This window comes from Bubalus kerabau, chromosome 3 (assembly GCF_029407905.1).
Source record: "Bubalus kerabau isolate K-KA32 ecotype Philippines breed swamp buffalo chromosome 3, PCC_UOA_SB_1v2, whole genome shotgun sequence".
NCBI lineage: Eukaryota > Metazoa > Chordata > Mammalia > Artiodactyla > Bovidae > Bubalus > Bubalus kerabau.
In genome coordinates, this window is record NC_073626.1 from 22568537 (window position 1) to 22591405 (window position 22869).

A 22869-nucleotide genomic window follows, 5' to 3' on the forward strand; every position below is an offset into this window, starting at 1 on the left:
CAAAAACTAGAGTACATGAAGTGATGGACTGACTCAAATTTCTCAACATCCTATTCTAGATTTTCTAATTTTGTAGGGCACTTGTTTTCAATCTTGGGTGAGCACTAGCCTTTTGGCAAATACAATTCATTGCTTTGGCAGGTGGCATAGCCATGTGGCTTATAAAATCCTATAGATTCCACTATATATCATCTATTATTTTTAAAATTATTTTATTTATTATAATTGGAGGCTAATTACTTTACAATATTGTGGTTGTTTTTGCCATACATTGACATGAATTAGCCATGGGTGTACATGTGTCCCCCCTCTCCCTAACTCTGCTCCCACCTCCCTCCCCATTCCATCCCTCAGGGTTGTCCCAGTGCACTGGCTTTGAGTGCCCTGTTTCATGCATTGAACTTGGACTGGTCATCTATTTCACATATGGTAATATACATGTTTCAATGCTATTTTCTCAAATTATCCCACCCTCACCCTCTCCCATAGAGTTCAAAATCTGTTCTTATATCTGTGTCTTTTTGCTGTCTCACATATAGGCTGGTTGTTACAATCTTTCTAAATTCCATATGTATGCATTAATATACTCTTTGCAACCCCATGGACTGTAACCTACCAGGCTCTTCCGTCCATGGGATTTTCCAGGCAAGAATACCGGAGTGAGTTGCCATTTCCTTCTCCAGGGGATCTTCCCTACCCAGGGATTGAACCTGGGTCTCCTGCATTGTAGGCAGACGCTTTACCATCTGAGCCACCAGGGAAATCAAATTGGATTTTTAAGAATTATCGGTATGAAAGTTCACAGTTTAATATATTGTATTGGTATGTTTCTTTTTGACTTACTTCACTCCATATAATAGGCTCCAGTTTCATCCGCCTCATTAGAACTGACTCAAATGTGTTCTTTTTAATTAGCTCAGTAATATTCCATTGTGTATATGTACCACAAGTATCTGATCCATTCGTCTGCCCATGGACATCTAGGTTGCTTCTATGTCCTAGCTATTGTAAGCAGTCCTGCAATGAACATTGGTGTACACATGTTTCTTTCAATTCTGGTTTCCTCAGTGTGTCTGCCCAGCAGTGGGGTTGATGGGTCATATGGCAGTTCTATTTCCAGTTTTTTAAGGAATCTCCACAGTGTTCTGCATAGTGGCTACATAGTTCCCACCAACAGTGTAAGAGGGTTCCCTTTTCTCCACACCCTCTCCAGCATTTATTGTTTGTAGACTTTTGGAGAGCAGCCTTCTGACTGGCATGGGATGGCACATCATTGTGGTTTTGATTTGCATTTCTCTGATAATGAGTCATGTTGAGCATGGTTTCATGTGTTTGTTAGCCATCTGTATGTCTTCTTTGGAGAAATGTCTGTTTAGTTCTTTGGCCCATTTTTGATTGGGTCATTTATTTTTCTGGTATTGAGCTGCATGAGCAGCTTGTATATTTTGGGGATTAATTCTTTGTCAGTTGCTTCATTTGCTATTATTTTCTCCCATTCTGAAGGCTGTCTTTTCATCTTGCTTATAGTTTCCTTCATTGTGCAGAAGCTTTTAAGTTTAATTAGGTCCCATTTGTTTATTTTTGCTTTTATTTCCATTGCTCTGGGAGGTGGATCATAGAGGATCTTGCTGTGATTTATGTCAGAGAGTGTTCTGCCTATGTTTTCCTCTAGGAGTATTATAGTTTCTGGTCTTACATTTAAATCTTTAGTCCATTTAGAGTTTATTTTTGTGTATGGTGTTAAAAGTGTTCTAGTTTCTCTTTTACAGGTGGTTGACCAGTTTTCCCAGCACCACTTGTTAAAGAGATTGTCTTTTGTCCATTGTATATTTTGGCCTCCTTTGTCAAAGATAAGGTGTCCATAGGTGTGTGGATTCATCTCTGGGCTTTGTATTTTATCCCATAGATCTGTATTCCTGTCTTTTGCCAGTACCATACTGTCTTGATGACTGCAGCTTTGTAGTATAGTCTGAAATCAGGCAGGTTGATTCCTCCATCCATTCTTCTTTCTCAAGAATGCTTTGGTTATTCGAGGTTTTTTGCATTTACATACAAAGTGTGAAATTATTTATTTTAGTTCTGTGAGAAACACCATTGGTAGCTTGATAGGAATTACATTGAATCTATAGATTGCTTTGGGTAGTATACTCATTTTCACTATACTGATTCTTCTGACCCATGAACATGGCATATTTCTCCATCTATTTGTGTCATCTTTGATTTCTTTCATCAATGTTTTATAGTTTTCTATATATAGGTCTTTTATTTCTTTAGGTAAATTTACTGCTAAGTATTTTATTCTTTTCATTGCAATGGTGAATGGGATTGTTTCCTTAATTTCTCTTTCTGTTTTCTCACTGTTAGTGTATAGGAATGCAAGGGATTGTGTGTGTTAATTTTATATCCTTCAAGTTTACTGTATTCATTGACTAGCTCTAGTAGTTTTCTGGTGGTGTCTTTAGAGTTTTCTGTGTAGAGGATCAGGTCATCTGCAAACAGTGATAGTTTTACTTCTTCTTTTCCAATCTGGATTCCTTTTATTTCTTTTTCTTCTCTGATTGCTGTGGCTAAAACTTCCAAAACTATGTTGAATAGTAGTTGCGAGAGAGGGCACCCTTTTCTTGTTCCTGACTTTAAAGGAAATGCTGTCAGTTTTTCACTATTGAGGATACTGTTCGCTGTGGTTTTGTCATATATGCCTTTTATTATGTTAAGGTATGTTCCTTCTATGCCTGCTTTCTGGAGAGGTTTTTTTTTTTTTTTCCTAATCATAAATGGGTGTTGCTATTGCTGCTTCTGCTGAGTTGCTTCAGTCGTGTCTGACTCTGTGCGACCCCATAGATGGCAGCCCACAAGGCTCCCCCATCCCTGGGATTCTCCAAGCAAGAACACTGGAGTGGGTTGTCGTTTTCTTCTCCAATGCATGAAAGTGAAAAGTTAAAGTGACATCGCTCAGTTGTGTCTGACTCTTAGCAACCCCATGAACTGCAGCCTACCAGGCTCCTCTGTCCAAGGGATTCTCCAGGCAAGAGCACTGGAGTGGGTTGCCATTGCCTTCTCCAGATGGGTGTTGAATTTTGTCAAAGACTTTTTCTGCATCTATTGAGATAATCATATGGCTTTTATCTTTCAATTTGTTAGTGTGATGTATAACATTGAATATTGAAGAATTCTTGCATCCCTGGGGTAAAGCCCAGTTGGTCATGATGTATGATCTTTTTAATATGTTGTTGGATTCTGTATACTAGAATTTTGTTGTGGATTTTTGCATCTGTGTTCATCAGTGATATTGGCCTGTAGTTTTCTTCTTTTGTGGCATGTTTGTCTGGTTTTGGTATTAGGGTGATGATGGCCTCATAGAATGAGTTTGGGAGTTTACCTTCCTGTGCAATATTCTGGAAGAGTTTGAGGAGGATAGGTGTTAGCTCTTCTCTAAATGTTTCGTAGGATTCACCTGTGAAGCCATCTGGTCCTGGACTTTTGTTTGTGGAAGATTTTTGATTACAGTTTTGATTTCCATGCTTGTGATGGGTTCTGTTAAGATTTTCTATTTCTTCCTGGTTCAGTTTTCTAAGAATTTGCCCATTTCTTCCAAGTTGTCCATTTTATTGTCATGTAGTTGCTGATAGTGTTCTCTTATGATCCTTCATATTTCTGTGTTGTCTATTTTGATTTCTCCATTTTCATTTCTAAGTTTGTTGATTTGATTCTGCTCCTTTTTTTTTCTTAATGAGTCTGGCTAATGGTTTGTCTATTTTATTTATCTTCTTGAAGAACCAGCTTTTTTGTTGATTTTCACTATAGTATCTTTTTTTTTTTTCCACTTATTTCTGCTCTGATTTTTATGATTTCTTTCCTTCTACTAACTTTGGGGTTCTTCATTTCTTCTTTTTCTAGTTGCTTTATTAATGTTAGGTTGTTTATTTGATGTTTTCTTGTTTCTTGAGGTAAGCTTGTATTGCTATGAACCTTCCTCTTAGCACTGCTTTTACTGAATCTCATAGGTTTTGGGTTGTAATGTTTTCATTTTCATTTGTTTCTATGCATATTTGATTTCATTTTTGATTTCTTCTGTGATCTGTTGGTTATTCATAAGCCTATTGTTTAGCCTCCATATATTTGAATTTTTAATAGTTTTTTTTCTTGTAGTTGACATCTAATCTTACCACATTGTGATCAGAAAAGATGCTTGACATGATTTCGATGTTTAAAAAATTTGCCAAGGGTAGATTTATGGCCCAGGATGTGATCTATCTTGGAGAATGTTTTGTGTGCACTTGTGAAAAAGGTGAAATTTATTGCTTTGGGGTGAAATGTCCTATACATATCCATTAGGTCTAACTGGTCCATTTTATCATTTAAGGTTTGTGTTTCCTTGCTAATTTTCTGTTTGGTTGATCTATCCATAGGTGTGAGTGGGGGTATTAAAGTCTCCCACTATTACTGTGTTACTGTTATTTTCCCCTTTCATACTTGTTACATTTGCTTTACATGTGGGGTGCTCCTATGTTGGGTTCTTATAAAAAGCCATTTTAATGCCCCTTTGACATCTGTATTCCTGAGTGTATATTAGTGGGTTAAGACTTGGGGTGATAATGGTGTAAACATATACACAATGGAGTGTTACTCAGCCATTAAAAAAAATACATTTGAATCAGTTCTAATGAAGTGGGTGAAACTGGAGCCTATTATACAGAGTGAAGTAAGCCAGAAAGAAAAACACCAATACAGTATACTAATGCATATATATGGAATTTAGGAAGATGGTAATGATAACCCTGTATGCGAGAGAACAATTGAGACACAGATGTATAGAACAGTCTTTGGACTCTGTGGGAGAGGGAGAGGGTGGGATGATTTGGGAGAATGGCATTGAAACATGTAAAATACCATATAAGAAATGAATCGCCAGTCCAGGTTCGATACAGGATGCAGTATGTTTGGGGCTGGTGTACTGGGATGAACCAGAGGGATGGTACAGGGAGGGAGGTGGGGGGAGGTTCAGGATGGGGAACACGTGAACACCTGTGGTGGATTCATGTTGATGTATGGCAAAACCAATACAATATTGTAGAGTAATTAGCCTCCAATTAAAATAAATAAATTTAAATTAAAAATTAGAATGGAAAAAAGGGTAAGAAATTTATCAGCTTTGTGCATGGAACCTTTCTTTGGTTACAAGTACATGTAGATGACACTGCCATAAAAGAGGCTGACCACAGTGAGATGAGCAGCACAAGTGTTGAGCATCACACGTGTTAATCACCTTGCCTTCCTTAATCACCTTCTGGCCTTGCCTGACTTGATCTTAGTCACAGCTTGAGTGATGATTCCCTATGAGACAAGAATGAAAAACAGTGGCAAAACAAGGTAAATTACTCCAGGTGTGTAAATGGTACCATCCATTACTTTGGTGTATGCACAGGCTATCTTAAGAAAGACAGGCATCTCACAAAAGCAGTTATCGAGTGTGTGACCACATAGCAGCAGTGAAAAGGCAAAAGCGCTCATGGTCAGGGCACCACACATGCCAGTCAACCATGATGCTGCTGCCATCTTCTTACAGAACTGAGGGTGCATGATAACCAGGTAGTGCAAGGGTTGGCAGACTGCTGCATAGTGATCATAGGCCATGACAACCAATAAAAGGTTTTCTGTTGCACCGAAGTCAAAGGCAAAGAAGAACTGTAGGATACAACCTGCATAAGTAATTAATTTGTTTGGCCTGCACAGATTTATCAACATCTGGGGAACAATACTAGTTATGTAACAGATATCTAAAAATGGGAGGTTACTGAGGAAGAAGTACATGGGTGTATGAAATCGGCTGTCCAGAAAAGTTAGCAGGATAATTGCTGTGTTGTTTATCAGAGTCATGGTATGGAAGAGCAAAATGGTCACAGAGATAATGGGGTCCAGTTTGGGTTGATCGGAAAAGCCCAGCAGAATGAAGTTACCACCTGAGCTGGAATTGGATATGTCCACTATCTTCACTTTTTGACATCTGTAGGAAGGGGTAATGAAGAAACTAGAAAGTGAGTGAGTGAGTGAAGTTGCTTAGTTGTGTCCGACTCTTTCCTGAATTCAGGAGGAAAATATTCATTATTTCATTATTTTTTTTTTTAATTTTTTTTAATTTTATTTTATTTTTAAACTTTACATAACTGTATTAGATTTGCCAAATATCAAAATGAATCCGCCACAGGTATACATGTGTTTCCCATCCTGAACCCTCCTCCCTCCTCCCTCCCCATTCCATCCCTCTGGGTCGTCCCAGTGCACCAGCCCCAAGCATCCAGTATCGTGCATCGAACCTGGACTGGCAACTCATTTCATACATGATATTTTACATGTTTCAATGCCATTCTCCCAAATCTTCCCACCCTCTCCCTCTCCCACAGAGTCCATAAGACTGTTCTATACATCAGTGTCTCTTTTGCTGTCTCACATACAGGGTTATTGTTATCATCTTTCTAAATTCCATATATATGCGTTAGTATACTGCATTGGTGTTTTTCTTTCTGGCTTACTTCACTCTGTATAATAGGCTCCAGTTTCATCCACCTCATTAGAACTGATTCAAATGTATTCTTTTTAATGACTGAATAATACTCCATTGTGTATATGTACCACTGCTTTCTTATCCATTCATCTGCTGATGGACATCTAGGTTGCTTCCATGTCCTGGCTATTATAAACAGTGCTGCGATGAACATTGGGGTACTCGTGTCTCTTTCCCTTCTGGTTTCCTCAGTGTGTATGCCCAGCAGTGGGATTGCTGGATCATAAGGCAGTTCTAGTTCCAGTTTTTTAAGGAATCTCCACACTGTTCTCCATAGTGGCTGTACTAGTTTGCATTCCCACCAACAGTGTAAGAGGGTTCCCTTTTCTCCACACCCTCTCCAGCATTTATTACTTGTAGACTTTTGGATCGCAGCCATTCTGACTGGTGTGAAATGGTACCTCATAGTGGTTTTGATTTGCATTTCTCTGATAATGAGTGATGTTGAGCATCTTTTCATGTGTTTGTTAGCCATCTGTATGTCTTCTTTGGAGAAATGTCTATTTAGTTCTTTGGCCCATTTTTTGATTGGGTCATTTATTTTTCTGGAGTTGAGCTGTAGGAGTTGCTTGTATATTCTCGAGATTAGTTGTTTGTCAGTTGCTTCATTTGCTATTATCTTCTCCCATTCTGAAGGCTGTCTTTTCACCTTGCTAATAGTTTCCTTTGATGTGCAGAAGCTTATTTCATTATTAAACATAGTGTTAGTTCAAGCTTTTTTTTTGTAACTAGTCTTTTCTAAATTAATTAAGCACCCTGCAACAGAGAATCTGGGTGACACTGCCATCCAATCTGCATCTTGACAAACATTAATCTAGAGATGAAATACTGGTATCTTTACATCTTCACTTTCTAGAAAAGAATACTTTAGAGAACAGTCTCTACCTGCCTCCCCCTTTAAATTCTTACATGAATATATCTAATAGTTTTCACTTTCTAGCCCTTATAGTACAGGAAACCACACAGTGTGATGCTACAGTGGATTCTGAGTACAAATCAACAACATATTTCACATACTGGTAACAATTTTTCTTTAGTCTCTTGGTTCTTGGATATTTGACACTCTCATTGATCTCTTGCTTGACTGCATTAATGCTGAAAAATTTAAGAAATTACATGAATTGTCTACTATCTGAGCTATTTCATATCAGAAAATTTCTGGTTCTTTCTTTTTTTTTAATTTTTTTTAAATTTTATTTTATTTTTAAACTTTACATAACTGTATTAGTTTTGCCAAATATCAAAATGAATCCGCCACAGGTATACATGTGTTCCCCATCCTGAACCCTCCTCCCTCCTCCCTCCCCATTCCATCCCTCTGGGTCGTCCCAGTGCACCAGCCCCAAGCATCCAGTATCGTGCATCGAACCTGGACTGGCAACTCGTTTCATACATGATATTTTACATGTTTCAATGCCATTCTCCCAAATCTTCCCACCCTCTCCCTCTCCCACAGAGTCCAAAAGACTGTTCTATACATCAGTGTCTCTTTTGCTGTCTCGTACACAGGGTTATTGTTACCATCTTTCTAAATTCCATATATATGCGTTAGTATACTGTATTGGTGTTTTTCTTTCTGGCTTACTTCACTCTGTATAATAGGCTCCAGTTTCATCCACCTCATTAGAACTGATTCAAATGTATTCTTTTTAATGGCTGAATAATACTCCATTGTGTATATGTACCACACCTTTCTTATCCATTCATCTGCTGATGGACATCTAGGTTGCTTCCATGTCCTGGCTATTATAAACAGTGCTGCGATGATCATTGGGGTACACGTGTCTCTTTCCCTTCTGGTTTCCTCAGTGTGTATGCCCAGCAGTGGGATTGCTGGATCATAAGGCAGGTCTATTTCCAGTTTTTTAAGGAATCTCCACACTGGTTCTTTCATATATAAAAGACAATTTACTTGGACATAGGATTATTTGCTAGTGAGTTTTTTTATTGCAGACTTTCAGTGGGCATTTCACGGCCCACACTTAAAATATCTTTTTTACTTTTTAAAAGTAAAGATGTTACTTTCAACATCTTTGCTGCCATCAAAGTCACTGTATCTATTTCTTTCTTTGCACCTGCAATTTTGGCACTACACTACAAAATGTTAACCCACAAAAATATAAAGTGAAAGTGAAGTCGCCCAGTCGTGTCCGACTCTTAGCGACCCCATGGACTGCAGCTCACCAGGCTCCTCCATCCATGGGATTTTCCAGGCAAGAGTACTGGAGTCGGTTGCCATTGCCTTCTCCAGAAAAACTGCTGCTGCTGCTGCTAAGTCACGTCAGTCTTGTCCAACTCTGTGCGACCCCATAGACGGCAGCCCACCAGGCTCTCCCATCCCTGGAATTCTCCAGGCAAGAACACTGGATTGGGTTGCCATTTCCTTCTCCAATGCATGAAAGTGAAAAGTGAAAGTGAAGTCACTCAGTCGTGTTCAACCCTCAGTGACCCCATGGACTGCAGCCTTCCAGGTTCCTCTGTAAAGAGTACATGAAATGATGGACTGACCCAAATTTCTGAGCATCCTATTCTAGATTTTCTAGTTTTATAGGGCTTTTGTTTTCAATCTTGTCTGAGCACTAGTCTTTAGACAAATATTCATTTCTTCGGGAGGTGGCATTGCTGTGTGGCTTAAAAAAATCCTATAGATGATTCCATTACATATCATCTTTTAAAAATGACATCAGAATAAATCTTGCTATGAGAAAATGAATTTGTTGATAAAATGGTTTTACCTTCTTAGAGACACCTTTGTCTCTTAAACATAAGTATAAGAGATTCTCAGATTTTTCAACCATTGATCTATATATTTAATTGTAGATCAGCAATTAACATATTGATAACCTACTCTGTAGCATGAAATTAAAAAAAATTCTTCCAAGTCAGGAAAATTGTTTATTGATTCATTTAATGATATTTCTGTAAAATCTGTCAGCAGATTTTTGTTCTCTGTTGTATCTCCAGTATCTATTTTAGTAGTGACAAAAAATAGGGACTCACTTAATATTTGTTGAAAACTGTAATTGCATACTTTCTAGTATTAAAATAATTATATACAGATGGCTAACAAGCACATGAAAAGATGCTCAACATCACTGAGTATCAAAGAAATGCAAATCAAAACCTCAGTGAGGTACCATCTCATGCCAGTCAGAATGGCTGCTACAAACAATAAATGCTGGAGAGGCTGCAGAGAAAAGGGAACCCTCTTACACTGTTGGTGGGAATGCAAACTAGTACAGCCACTATGGAGAACAGTGTGGAGATTCCTTAAAAAACTGGAAATAGAACTGCCATACGACCCAGCAATCCCACTGCTGGGCATACACACCGAGGAAACCAGAATTGAAAGAGACACGTGTACCCCAATGTTCATCACAGCACTGTTTACAAAGCTAGGATATGGAAGCAAGCTAGATGTCCACTGGCAGAGGAATGGATAAGAAAGCTGTGGTACATATACACCATGGAATATTACTCAACCATTAAAAAGAATGCATTTGAATCAGTTCTAATGAGGTGGATGAAACTGGAACCTATTATACAGAGTGAAGTAAGTCAGAAAGAAAAACACCAATACAGTGTATTAACACATATATATGGAATTTAGAAAGATGGAAATGAGGACCTCATATGTGAGACAGCAAAAGAGACACTGAGATAAAGAATAGTCTTTTGGACTCTGTGGGAGAAGGCGAGGGTGGGATGATTTGAGAGAATAGCGTTGAAACATGTATATTATCATATGTGAAATGGATCACCAGTCCAGGTTTAATGCATGAGACAGGGCGCTGAGGGCCAGTGCACTTGGATGACCCTGAGGGATGGGATGGTGAGGGAGGTGGGAGGGGAGTTCAGGATGGGGAACACATGTACACCCATGGCTGATTCATGTGAATGTATAGCAAAAACCACCACAATATTGTAAAATAATTAGTCTCCAATTAAAATAAATAAATTAATTAAAAATATAGAAAATATCCATTGAAAGATAGGCAAATCTCTGCATATACTGCAAAGATAAACAAGAACATCTTTTTTTTTTCCATTGGGCTTGATATTGGACAAAGCTTGTATATGCGTATTTGACTTGCAGTAGCTGTTACTCTATAAAATCCATCACTATTCAAGTATTGAGTATCACAGCATCTTCAAATTTAACCTATTTATGATATGGTTTTTGTTTCACAAATGAGGGAAAGCTCAGTTGGTAAAGAATCTGCCTGTAATGCAGGAGACCCCAGTTCGATCCCTGGGCTGGGAAGATCCCCTGGAGAAGGGAAAACTACCCACTCCAGTATTCTGGCCTGGAGAATTCCACAGACTGTATAATCCATGGGGTCGCAAAGAGTTGGACATGACTGAATGACTTTCACTTCACTCAGTTATTTAAGAAAATTATTTATTTATTTTGCTACATTTGGCAGCTTGTGGGATCTTAGTTCCTCAACCAAGGATCGAACCCACACCTACAGCAATAAAAGTGCAGACTCTTAACCACTGGCCTGCCAGGGAATTCCAAGAATGATTTTAAATGAAACCAATCATAGTCAAGATGACATTTCATCTTTCTTGTATGTTTGTGAATCTCTGAATTTGAAAAATGTGTGTTTAGATTACACTCTTATAAAAAGAGAGATGTTGAAAGAATTAATCACTTATCTGCTGTGTGAAGAACCTTAGTATCTGTTTCCCACTCTGGATTTATTAGTCCACCACTCCTCAAGTTGCAATGGTTAGTTTAGTTAGTAGGGTTGCTTTTATCTGGAACATTAAATCACTATGGATTTAATGGTCTGATTAAATCCAAGGATTTCCTGGTCTGAACCAGCCATTATAAACTGGCTGGGTGGTTAATTAGATCCAATCAGAGAAAAATATGGAGATGATCTTAGGAAAAGAGACTATGGAATAAAAGCTATTATATTGTGTTCTGTCTTTCCACCCTGAGAATAATTGAGTTTAGCAATTATGTTTTTATTGGGCATATTTTAGGTATTTGTTAACCTTACAAAAAGAGAAGTGTGATGGGTAAAAGATAGTTCATGGGTATGATATCTAAGAAAGTTGGTAATTTGATTTCTAGATATTTTTAAAGCCCTGGGGATTGGTGACCCACAAAAGTAATTAAACATCATTATGATGCAGGTCAAGGTGAGGCATTCAGAAATTTCCTAGGATATGTTCTGCGAAAGCTTGGCATAGTTTGTTTATCTCATCTTTACTTGTCCTTCATTAAAAAAAACATAAGCATTTAAATGAATGCTGAAAAGTTAATCCAGAAGAAAAATTTGAATACTGAAAGATATATGATCACAGGATATTTAAAAAATAATTTCAATTAATTTATGTATTTGTTGCTGAGAAGAATAATAGTCAAAAGACTTGCAAAGGAACAAATATAATACATTACTGTAAAATTCTGGATGAGAGGAACAATGGAAATATGGCTTCAAGAAGAAATTTCCAACTGTTGAAGAGCTTGTTAATATATTCAAAAAAGATTTTTAAGACATTTAAAACCTTTTATTATAGACACTTTCTAACATGTACAAAAATAGAGTGAATAATACTATAACCCCATGGATCCATCATCTAGTTTTATTTTATTTTATTTTTTAAAAAATTTTATTTTATTTTTAAACTTTACAATATTGGTTTTGCCAAATATCAAAATGAATCCGCCACAGGTATACATGTGTTCCCCATCCTGAACCCTCCTCCCTCCTCCCTCCCCATTGCATCCCTCTGGGTCGTCCCAGTGCACCAGCCCCAAGCATCCAGTATCGTGCATCGAACCTGGACTGGCGACTCGTTTCATGTATGATATTATACGTATTTCAGTGCTGTTCTCCCAAATCATCCCACCCACTCCCTCTCCCACAGAGTCCAAAAGACTGTTCTATACATCAGTGTCTCTTTTGCTGTCTCACATACAGGGTTATTGTTACCATCTTTCTAAATTCCATATATATGCGTTAGTATACTGTATTGGTGTTTTTCTTTCTGGCTTACTTCACTCTGTATAATAGGCTCCAGTTTCATCCACCTCATTAGAACCGATTCAAATGTATTCTTTTTAATGGCTGAGTAATACTCCATTGTGTATATGTACCACTGCTTTCTTATCCATTCATCTGCTGATGGACATCTAGGTTGCTTCCATGTGCTGGCTATTATAAACAGTGTTGTGATGAACATTGGGGGTACATGTGTCTCTTTCCCTTCTGGTTTCCTCAGTGTGTATGCCCAGCAGTGGGATTGCTGGATCATAAGGCAGTTCTATTCCCAGTTTTTTAAGGAATCTCCACACTGTTCTCCATAGTGGCTGTACTAGTTTGCATTCCCACCAACAGTGGAAGAGGGTTCCCTTTTCTCCACACCCTCTCCAGCATTTATTACTTGTAGACTTTTGGATTGCAGCCATTCTGATTGGCGTGAAATGGTACTTCATAGTGGTTTTGATTTGCATTTCTCTGATAATGAGTGATGTTGAGCATCTTTTCATGTGTTTGTTAGCCATCTGTATGTCTTCTTTGGAGAAATGTCTATTTAGTTCTTTGGCCCATTTTTTGATTGGGTCATTTATTTTTCTGGAGTTGAGCTGTAGGAGTTGCTTGTATATTTTTGAGATTAGTTGTTTGTCAATTGCTTCATTTGCTATTATTTTCTCCCATTCTGAAGGCTGTCTTTTCCCCTTGCTTATAGTTTCCTTTGTTGTGCAGAAGCTTTTAAGTTTAATTAGGTCCCATTTGTTTATTTTTGCTTTTATTTCCAATATTCTGGGAGGTGGGTCATAGAGGATCCTGCTGTGATGTATGTTGGAGAGTGTTTTGCCTATGTTCTCCTCAAGGAGTTTTATAGTTTCTGGTCTTACGTTTAGATCTTTAATCCATTTTGAGTTTATTTTTGTGTATGGTGTTAGAAAGTGTTCTAGTTTCATTCTTTTACAAGTGGTTGACCAGTTTTCCCAGCACCACTTATTAAAGAGATTGTCTTTAATCCATTGTGTATTCTTGCCTCCTTTGTCAAAGATAAGGTGTCCATATGTGCATGGATTTATCTCTGGGCTTTCTATTTTGTTCCATTGATCTATATTTCTGTCTTTGTGCCAGTACCATACTGTCTTGATGACTGTGGCTTTGTAGTAGAGCCTGAAGTCAGGTAGGGTTGATTCCTCCAGTTCCATTCTTCTTTCTCAAGATCGCTTTGGCTATTCGAGGTTTTTTGTATTTCCATACAAATTGTGAAATTATTTGTTCTAGCTCTGTGAAGAATACTGTTGGTAGCTTGATAGGGATTCCATTGAATCTATAAATTGCTTTGGGTAGAATACTCATTTTCAGTATATTGATTCTTCCAATCCATGAACATGGTATATTTCTCCATCTATTAGTGTCCTCTTTGATTTCTTTCACCAGTGTTTTATAGTTTTCTATATATAGGTCTTTAGTTTCTTTAGGTAGATATATTCCTAAGTATTTTATTCTTTCCGTTGCAATGGTGAATGGAATTGTTTCCTTAATTTCTCTTTCTGTTTTCTCATTATTAGTGTATAGGAATGCAAGGGATTTCTGAGTGTTGATTTTATATCCTGCAACTTTACTATAGTCATTGATTAGTTCTAGTAATTTTCTGGTGGAGTCTTTAAGGTTTTCTATGTAGAGGATCATGTCATCTGCAAACAGTGAGAGTTTTACTTCTTCTTTTCCAATTTGGATTCCTTTTATTTCTTTTTCTGCTCTGATTGCTGTGGCCAAAACTTCCAAAACTATGTTGAATAGTAATGGTGAAAGTGGGCACCCTTGTCTTGTTCATCATCTAGTTTTAAAAATTATCATCATATGGCTGTCTTGTGGTATGTTAAGAAAAACCCACAATATTATCATATTAAGTTAATTGATTAATTTTTTTGTTTTATTTAAAAATTTTTATTTTTTGAGGTAACTGGTTTATAACATTATATGTTTCATGTGTACAATATTACATTTTGACTTTTATATACACTACAAAGGTGTAGTTTCTATCCATCATACAGTTATACCCCTTTACCCATTTTACCTTTCCCTTTTGGTAACCACCACTCTATTCTCTGCATCTATGTGTCTATTTTTGTTTGGTTTGGTTTCTTCATTTATTTTTATTTATTCATTTTTAAATTCTACATATGTGTGAAATCTTACAGTATAGGTTTTTCAACATTTGACTTATCTTACTTAGCATTATACCTTTAAGGTCCATTCATATTGTTGTAAGTGGCAAGATTTCATCTTTTTTATGGCTAAGTAGTATTCAGTCATATATTTATACATTTTCTTTATCCATTCATCCCTTGTTTGTGTATCTTGACTATTGTAAATAATGCTGTGATGAACAGAGGGTTGCATATATCTTCTCAAATTACTATTTTAATATTCTCAGATAAATATTCAGAAGTTTAATACCTGAAACATATGGTATTCTATTCTTAATTTTAAAAGGAATCTCCATACTGTTTTCCATAGTGGCTGCACCAATTTATATTCTCACCAACAATATATGAGGGTTTTCTTTTCTCCACATCTTCTCCAATACTTATGGCCTTTTCGATAATATGCACACTAATGGCTATGAGATGATATCTCATTGTGGTTTTTACTTCCATTTCTCTAATATCTAGTGATGTTAAACATCTTTTGTTGTACCTATTGGCCATCTGTTTGTCTTCTTTGGAAAAATGTCTATTCAGATACTCTGATCTTTAAATATTTTTAAAGTTTATTTTAATTGGAGGCTAATTACTTTACAATATTGTGGTGGTTTTTGGCAAACATCGACATGGATCTGCCATGAGTACACATGTGTCCCTCCATCCTGAATCCCCCTCCCACCTCCCTGCCCACCCCATCCCTCTGTCTTGTCTCAGAGCACTAGCTTTGAGTGCCCTGCTTCATGGATCAAACTTGCACTGGTACTCTGACAAGTTTTTAATCAGGTTTTGTTGTTGTTGTTGTTGAGTTGTATGAGTTCTTTATATATTTTTCAAATATATATATGATTTGCAAAAATCTTCTTCAATTTGCCAGGTTGTCTTTTACTTTAGTTGATTTCCTTTGCTGTGCAGAATCTTTTTGGTTTGATGTAGTCCCATCTTTACTTTTGCTTTTGTTTTCTTTGCCTGAGGTCACATATCCAGAAAAATATTGCTAAGACCAATGTTACAGAACATACTGCCTATGATTTCTTCTAGTAGTTTTATGGTTTCTTTAAATCATTTTGAGTTGATTTGTTGTATGGTGTAAGATAGTTGTCTAGTTTCTTTCTTTGCATGTTGATGTGCAATTTTCCCAACAACATTTATTTTTTAAATTAAAAAAATATTCATTTATTTATTGAAGTATAGTTGATTTACAATGTTGTGTTAGTTTCTGGTACATAGCAAAGCAATTCAGAATACACACACACACACATATTCTTTTCCATTATGTTTTATTACAGAATATTGAAAATAGTTCCCTGTGCTATACAATAGGACCTTGTTGTTTAGCTGTTTTATATATACTAGTTTCTTTCTGCTAATTCCAAATTTGTAGTTTATCCCTCTCCCATTCCCTTTCCCCTTTGGTAGCCAAAGTTTGTTTTCTTTGTCTGTGAGTCTGTTTCTGTTTTGTAAATAAGTTCATCTGTATCTTGTTTTAGCTTCCACATATAAGTCCTATTTTATGGAGTTTGTCTTTTTCTGTCTGACTTTACTTAGTATGGTAATCTCTAGGTTTATCCATGTTGTTGCAAATGGCATCATTTCATTCTTTTTTATGGCTGAGTGTCCAACACCATTTATTGAAGAGACTATCTTTTTTATTTGAGATTTTTATTATTTCTTGAGGTAGGCCTATATTGCCATAAACTTCCCTCTCAAAACTACTTTTTCTGTATCCCAATGATTTTGATGTGTCATATTTTCATTTCTGTGTGTCTTCAGATATTTTTTGCTTTCTTCTTTGATTTCTTTATTGACCAAGTAGTTGTTCAGTAGCATGTTTTTCAGTCTCCACATATTTGTGTGATATTTTCAGTTTTCTTCTTGTAGTTGTTTCCAGTTTCATACCATTATGATCACAAAAGATGCTTGATATGATTTCAGTCTTCTTAACTTATTGAGTCTTGTGTCACAGCATATGGTCTATTCTTAAGCATTTTCCATGTACACCTGAAAAGAATGTGTATTATTCTGAATTTGGATTAAATGTTCTATATAAATCTATTGAATCAGTAGGTCTAACATTTCATTTAAGGCTGCCCTTTCCCTATTTTCTTTCATCTGGATGATCTACCCATGGCTGTAAGTGGGATGTTAATGTTCCCTACTATTATTGTGGTCCTATCAATTTCTCCCTTTAATTCCCTTTATGTCTGTTAATAATTGCTTTATATATTTTGGTGTTGCTATGTTAGGTTCATATATATAAGTAACTATCATGTCTTCTTGTAAATCGTCCCCTTTATCATTCTATAATGTTGATCTCTGTCTCTTGGTTATTTATTTATTTATTTTTTTTGCTTGAAGTCTGTTTTATCTGATGTCATAAGTGTGGCTACACTCCTTTCTTTTGGCTGCCATTTGCTTACAGTATCATCCTTCATCCCTTCACTTCGAGTCTATATTTGTCTTTAGGGCTGAGGTGAATCTCCTGGAGGCATCATATAGTTAGGTCCTATTTTGTAATCCCTCCAGATGCTCTGTGTCTTTTGATTGGTGAATTCAATCCATTTATATTTAGGGTGATTATTGATAAATTAGGATTCACTCCTGCTGTTTTATTTTTTATTTTCTGCTTGCTCTGTATCTCTATTGTTTATTTTTCCCTTATGTTTCTACCTGCCATTTTGGTTTACTTTTTTTCCTCTTGTTAAATGTAATGGGTGGGGTGGCCAGACTATATAAATCAGGATCACATAGTTTACATTTTGTGTACTGATGAACTTTTTTATAGGTTGGTGAACTGTTTCTGAAGGTAACTCTAAAACATGTAGTAGATGGACAATAAGAACACTGACAATATCCTGTACCATATTAAATATATTTTATGTGAGTCATCACATTGTTCTGCCTGGGAAAGTAAAATTATCTAGTGACTCCTTTCTACAGTTCAAGAATTATGAAGTGATAGAGGAGGAAATACTATGTATTTAGATTGATTACAATTTTAAATTATGGAGTCTGTTAGAGAAACCCACTCCAGTGTTCTTGCCTGGAGAGTCCCAGGGATGGGGGAGTCTGGTGGGCTGCTGTCTATGGGATTGCACAGGGTCGGACACGACTGAAGCGACTTAGCAGCAGCAGCAGAAAAAGGTATTGCATAGAAAATATCAAAGTTTAATTCAAAAGTATCACAATAGTTTCATAATAAGTTTCATAATATATATAAAACTAAAAAGTTGTATCAAGATAAGTGAAGATATTTATTCATTGTATGAAACTCCACTACGTACAAATTTACAAATCTATATTTCATTCTGATATTTGGCAAAACTAATACAATTATGTAAAGTTTAAAAATAAAATAAAATTAACTGAAAAAAAAATAAAATAAAAGAGACTTAAATAGAAAAAAAAAAAAATCACATAAATTCTACTGTCCACAGATCTCCCCCAAAGCCTAACTAATCTCAAACTAGCCATACTCTTCTTTCCATTGAGATGGACAATCATGAACAAATGTTTTATAAATAAATAAGAAATGAATATGACTGTGTTGTCATCTTTAAAATCATTTTTTGGTGTCTTCTCACTTCCTCATATCATTATAAAGATGTAACAGACTTAAAAAACAGAGATCTTTTACTCATGCTGTTAATGATCAAATTTCATTGAAAAAAAGTGAATTGTTTCAAGTGGTGCTTATAACAAATTACTACCTTGTAGCTTGCATTGTCTGCACAAAATAAGTATATATGTTTGAATGGTATCATAAGATATTTAATGCAGAAAACCATTAGCATATTATTATTTTATATACAACTCATAACATATATGAAACTATTCATTCAGGTCTGTATTTCTGAAGATCTAAGCATTAGCATTGAAAATACATAGCTAGATAACCAGAACAGTTTTTAATGGGGCTTCAGTTCTGTTCAGTTGTCGCTCAGTCATGTCCAACTCTTTGTGACCCCAATAAATTAAGTGCATTCAAGTTTATGTTTACATTCCCTCTGTGTTACATTACAAGCAAAAATAAAAATTTCTATGACTTGTTTTTCCTGGAGATATGCCAAAGATTAGAGGTATAAAGGGCTTCTCAGATGGCTCAGTGGTAAAAAATCTGCCTGCCAGGCTTTGAAATCCTTGGGTTGGGAAGATCCCCTGGAGTAGGAAATGGCAACCCACTTCAGTGTTCCTGCCTGGAGAATTCCATGGACACAGGAGCCTGCCAGACTGCAGTCTGTGGGGTTGCAAAGATTTGATGTGACTGAGCATGCATATAGAGGCATGAAAGAGCTAAATAGGATGGTTGTAATATTGTTTATATCCAAAAAATGTTTGTATACAAAAATTATTATATTAATTGACCTTTGTGATCTAAGGATTACGTGCCTCACTAAAAATGAAAGACAACTAGAAAATATTTTATTGCCTTATCCACACTAATTTTTTTCTATGACTTCCAGTTTCTCCTTGATTTTGTAGATTTGTGGTCAACTCTCATCAGCTTCTTCAGTGCATCTTTCATGTCCTTATTCCTTAACGTATAAATGAGAGGGTTGAGACTTGGAGTGATGATAGTGTAAAAAAGGGTGAGGAACTTACCCTGGTCCTTGGAGGCATTGTTACCTGGTTGCAGGTACATGTAGATAATAGTTCCATAGAAGATGGATACTACGGTGAGATGAGATCCACAGGTATTAACTGCTTTTCTCTGGCCTGCTTTTGATTTCATCCTCAGCACAGCTTTGGCAATGTAGCCATAGGATATAAGAATAAGGATGAGTGGTGTAAGGACAATGACAATGCCTAAAGCAAAAACAGACATTTCAACTGCTGTGGTGTCTATGCAAGCTATCTTGACCATAGCTGGCAACTCACACAAGAAATGATCCAGAAGGTTGTTTCCACATCTAGGCAAATTCAGGGTGAGTGTACATAATACCACAGAATTGGCCAGACTAATACTCCAGACTATGATAACCATCTTGAGGCATAAATGTGGGTTCATGATGACCAAATAATGCAAGGGCTTACAGATAGCTGTAAAACGATCATAGGACATAACAGCTAGGAGAAGGCACTCAATGGAGCCAAACCACATGTAAACATAGAGCTGAATGATGCAGCCCACATAGCTGATGGTCTTATCATGTCCCCACAAGTTAACCAGCATCTGGGGGACGATGCTGGTTGTGAAACACAGATCTAGGAGAGATAAATTCCGGAGGAAAAAGTACATTGGTGTGTGGAGATGGGAATCCAGGAGAGATGCAAGAATGATGGCTGTGTTACCGACCAAGGTAATTAAGTAGAAGACAGTGACAACTCCTGACAGGACCGTCTCCAGTTTGGGATGGTCAGAGAAGCCAAGCAGAATGAAGCCATGTAGAGAAGTATAATTTCTCTGGTCCATAATCCTTCAGTGTCAAATCCAAAAGAAGAGCATGTGGAGAAGGTGAAGGACGATGAGGATGAATGGGAGGAGGAGGAAGAAAAGGAGAAGGGAAAGGAAGAGGAGAAACTTGTCAACAAAGACTATCTGAATAATTTAAAGAAATATAGAACTAAACAAAGGTAACAAATTTATATTACTAGTAAAAATTACAGCCAAGTAATCTGATATTTGTTGTAGGTTCTGTTATGGTGATGAGTTGAATATATTTTTATATTAAACTTATGGAGTTTTACTAAGGGTCTGAATTTTCTCATGTGTAAATTTGAAAGTTTGGAATAGATTTGCTTCTATGATTATTTATAATTTTCATTGACTATGTACAGTGAACATGCTATTTTACTTGGTCAGTGGATTCACCTATATGATATAATTATTTGGCTAATGTTAGAACGAGGAAGAGTATTCCTTTTTTTGCATATCCTAGTGAATAGAACCTTTGGTCTTCTAGTTTGATATGCAGGAGATCTGGCATTTATTCTTGGCACGTTTATCTCTCTCATCTCCAATACGTAACATCACCAAAACTTGTAAGTTTTAATGAAAAAATATATTTTAATTGTCCTCTCACTCTAAAAACTTACATGATCAGTGCCCTAGTCCAAATCACTGTCATCTCTATTCTGCTGCTGCTAAGTCGCTTCAGTCATGTCTGACTCTGTGCGACCCCATAGACGGCAGCCCACCAGGCCCTGTCCCTGGGATTCTCCAGGCAAGAACACTGGAGTGGGTTACCATTTCCTTCTCCAATGCATGAAAGTGAAAAGTGAAAGTGAAAGTGAAGTCACTTAGTCGTGTCCGACTCTTAGTGACCCCATGGACTGCAGCCTACGAGGTTCCTCTGTCCATGGGATTTTCCAGGCAAGAGTACTGGAGTGGGGTGCCATTGCCTTCTCCAATCTCTATTCTAGATTCTGGCAATAATCTTTATTCCTTACTTCTAGTCTTATGCCTTTACATTTTTACAAGATTAAATAAAATCACATTATCCATGTGCCCAAACCTAGCCAGTCATTTTCCATTACATTTAGGAAATATTCTAATTCTTTAAGATGGCCTAGATGAACCTGCACAAGGCCTCATTCTCATTTCACAGATCACTTTACACATATTGACTACTAGCCTCCTCTCACTTTGACAAGTCAGATTCATTCCTATCTAAAGCCCTGGAAACCCTTCTCCTTTTCTGGACTCCTATTTATTCTGCAAGTTCTGCTCATTCTTTTAACTACCTCTTGAATGTTCATTGCTTAAAGAGGGATTGCCTGAACTCATAATCTCTTTTTGTTTGGTATCATGTATAGAGAGATTTACAGAGGGCCAGTGTAGCATGGAGTATGACAGCACAGGCAGAGAGAGTTTGTTTATATTTCTGAAAATTATTTAGCTGTGCAATCTCAGACAAGTTACATCACACTTCTGGTCTCAGTTTTCTCATCTGTAAAAATGGGGACAAAAATCATTTGGAGTTGGGGTGAAGATTGAATGAGTGCAAAGTTTTTAGAACAATGCTTGGAATGTAGGGTATCTCAATAATCATTAGTTACTACAGTTATTCTAATAATAAATTATAATCATTCACCATGTGAGTAAATGTTTAACAACTCCCCCCATCTACGCAGTGGTCTATAATACCTAATGCATTTCACCTAAGTATGTATATGTTTATACATATGTATATCCCCTTGTGTATACACAATTTTTGAATAAAAAATTTCACACTATGAATAATGATGAAAAATCACTGAAAGTGATTTCACATCACTGAAAGTGAAATGAAAGTGTTAGTTGCTCAGTTGTGTCCTACTCTTAGTGAGCCTGCCAGACTCCTCTGTCCATGGAATTTGCCAGGCAAGAATACTGGAGTGGGTTGCTATTTTCTACTCCAGGGAATATTGCTGACTCAGGGATTGAACTCAAGTCTCCTGCATTGGCAGGCAGATTCAATCACTTTGTTAGTAAGCACTTTTTTTTAATAAGCGATAAAGACTTAGGCTTCTATTTTATGATTGTCTAAATAGGATGATAGAAGGTGGCAGATGAATGGAAAAGATTTTCATTTAATCTATATAGTTGCAAATAACATTTATTTAGTTTCATGAAAAATAATTGAAAATATTAGTTTCTATTCAAAGGAATAGTAAACTCATCATGATTTAGCAGTGAGATACAGATAGAGTTCCTTTAGACATGCATGAGCATATCAGAGCTGTCAAAACTTCTAACAGTTGAACAGATTATCAATAGTCCACCTACATTTTTCCCTATCACTGGGTATAGAATGATCACTTCTCAACAAATAACATCCAGAACTCTTCCATTAAAAATGACTAAAAGAAAATAGATGATTGAAAAATAAGTTAAAAATCACACTGATTTGCCTCTCTCTGTATAGATATAGTAGAAAAAGCTGTGCTTTCTTTGTTTGTTATACATTTCAAATATATTTCTTGAATATTAGGAAGAGGTTACTTCAAACTGTGGACGTGATTCAAAAGTGGACACATTTAGAAGAGTAATTGAGTGTAGTGGTTAAGATAGCTGTTTTGAGAGTCATTTGGTAATTTTCTCAGAAAAAGCTTTCCAAGAGTCATGATTTGAGCCTGGGTTCTATCATTCACCTACCTGCACAGGAAGAAATAAATAACTCTGAAATGTATTGCAAGC

The 22869-nt window shown here is 36.5% G+C and overlaps 1 protein-coding gene, 1 non-coding gene and 1 pseudogene across 2 annotated transcripts; all 3 read right to left on the reverse strand.

Annotated features, from left to right (window-relative positions):
- Positions 1-689: 689 nt before the first annotated feature.
- Positions 690-761, reverse strand: TRNAC-ACA (transfer RNA cysteine (anticodon ACA)). The gene has a single exon. It is a non-coding gene; the product is annotated as a tRNA-Cys (tRNA).
- Positions 762-4476: 3715 nt separating this feature from the next.
- Positions 4477-9360, reverse strand: LOC129647170 (olfactory receptor 2G6-like; annotated as a pseudogene).
- A 9840-nt stretch (positions 9361-19200) lies between these two features.
- On the reverse strand, positions 19201-20163 carry LOC129647470 (olfactory receptor 2W1). The gene has a single exon (XM_055574555.1). The coding sequence runs from the start codon at positions 20161-20163 to the stop codon at positions 19201-19203; it is 963 nt and encodes a 320-aa protein (XP_055430530.1).
- Positions 20164-22869: the final 2706 nt, after the last annotated feature.

Excerpts from the sequence above, each read along its gene's own strand:
- LOC129647470 (XM_055574555.1), bottom strand. The coding sequence starts at position 20,163 with ATGGACCAGAGAAATTATACTTCTCTACATGGCTTCATTCTGCTTGGC.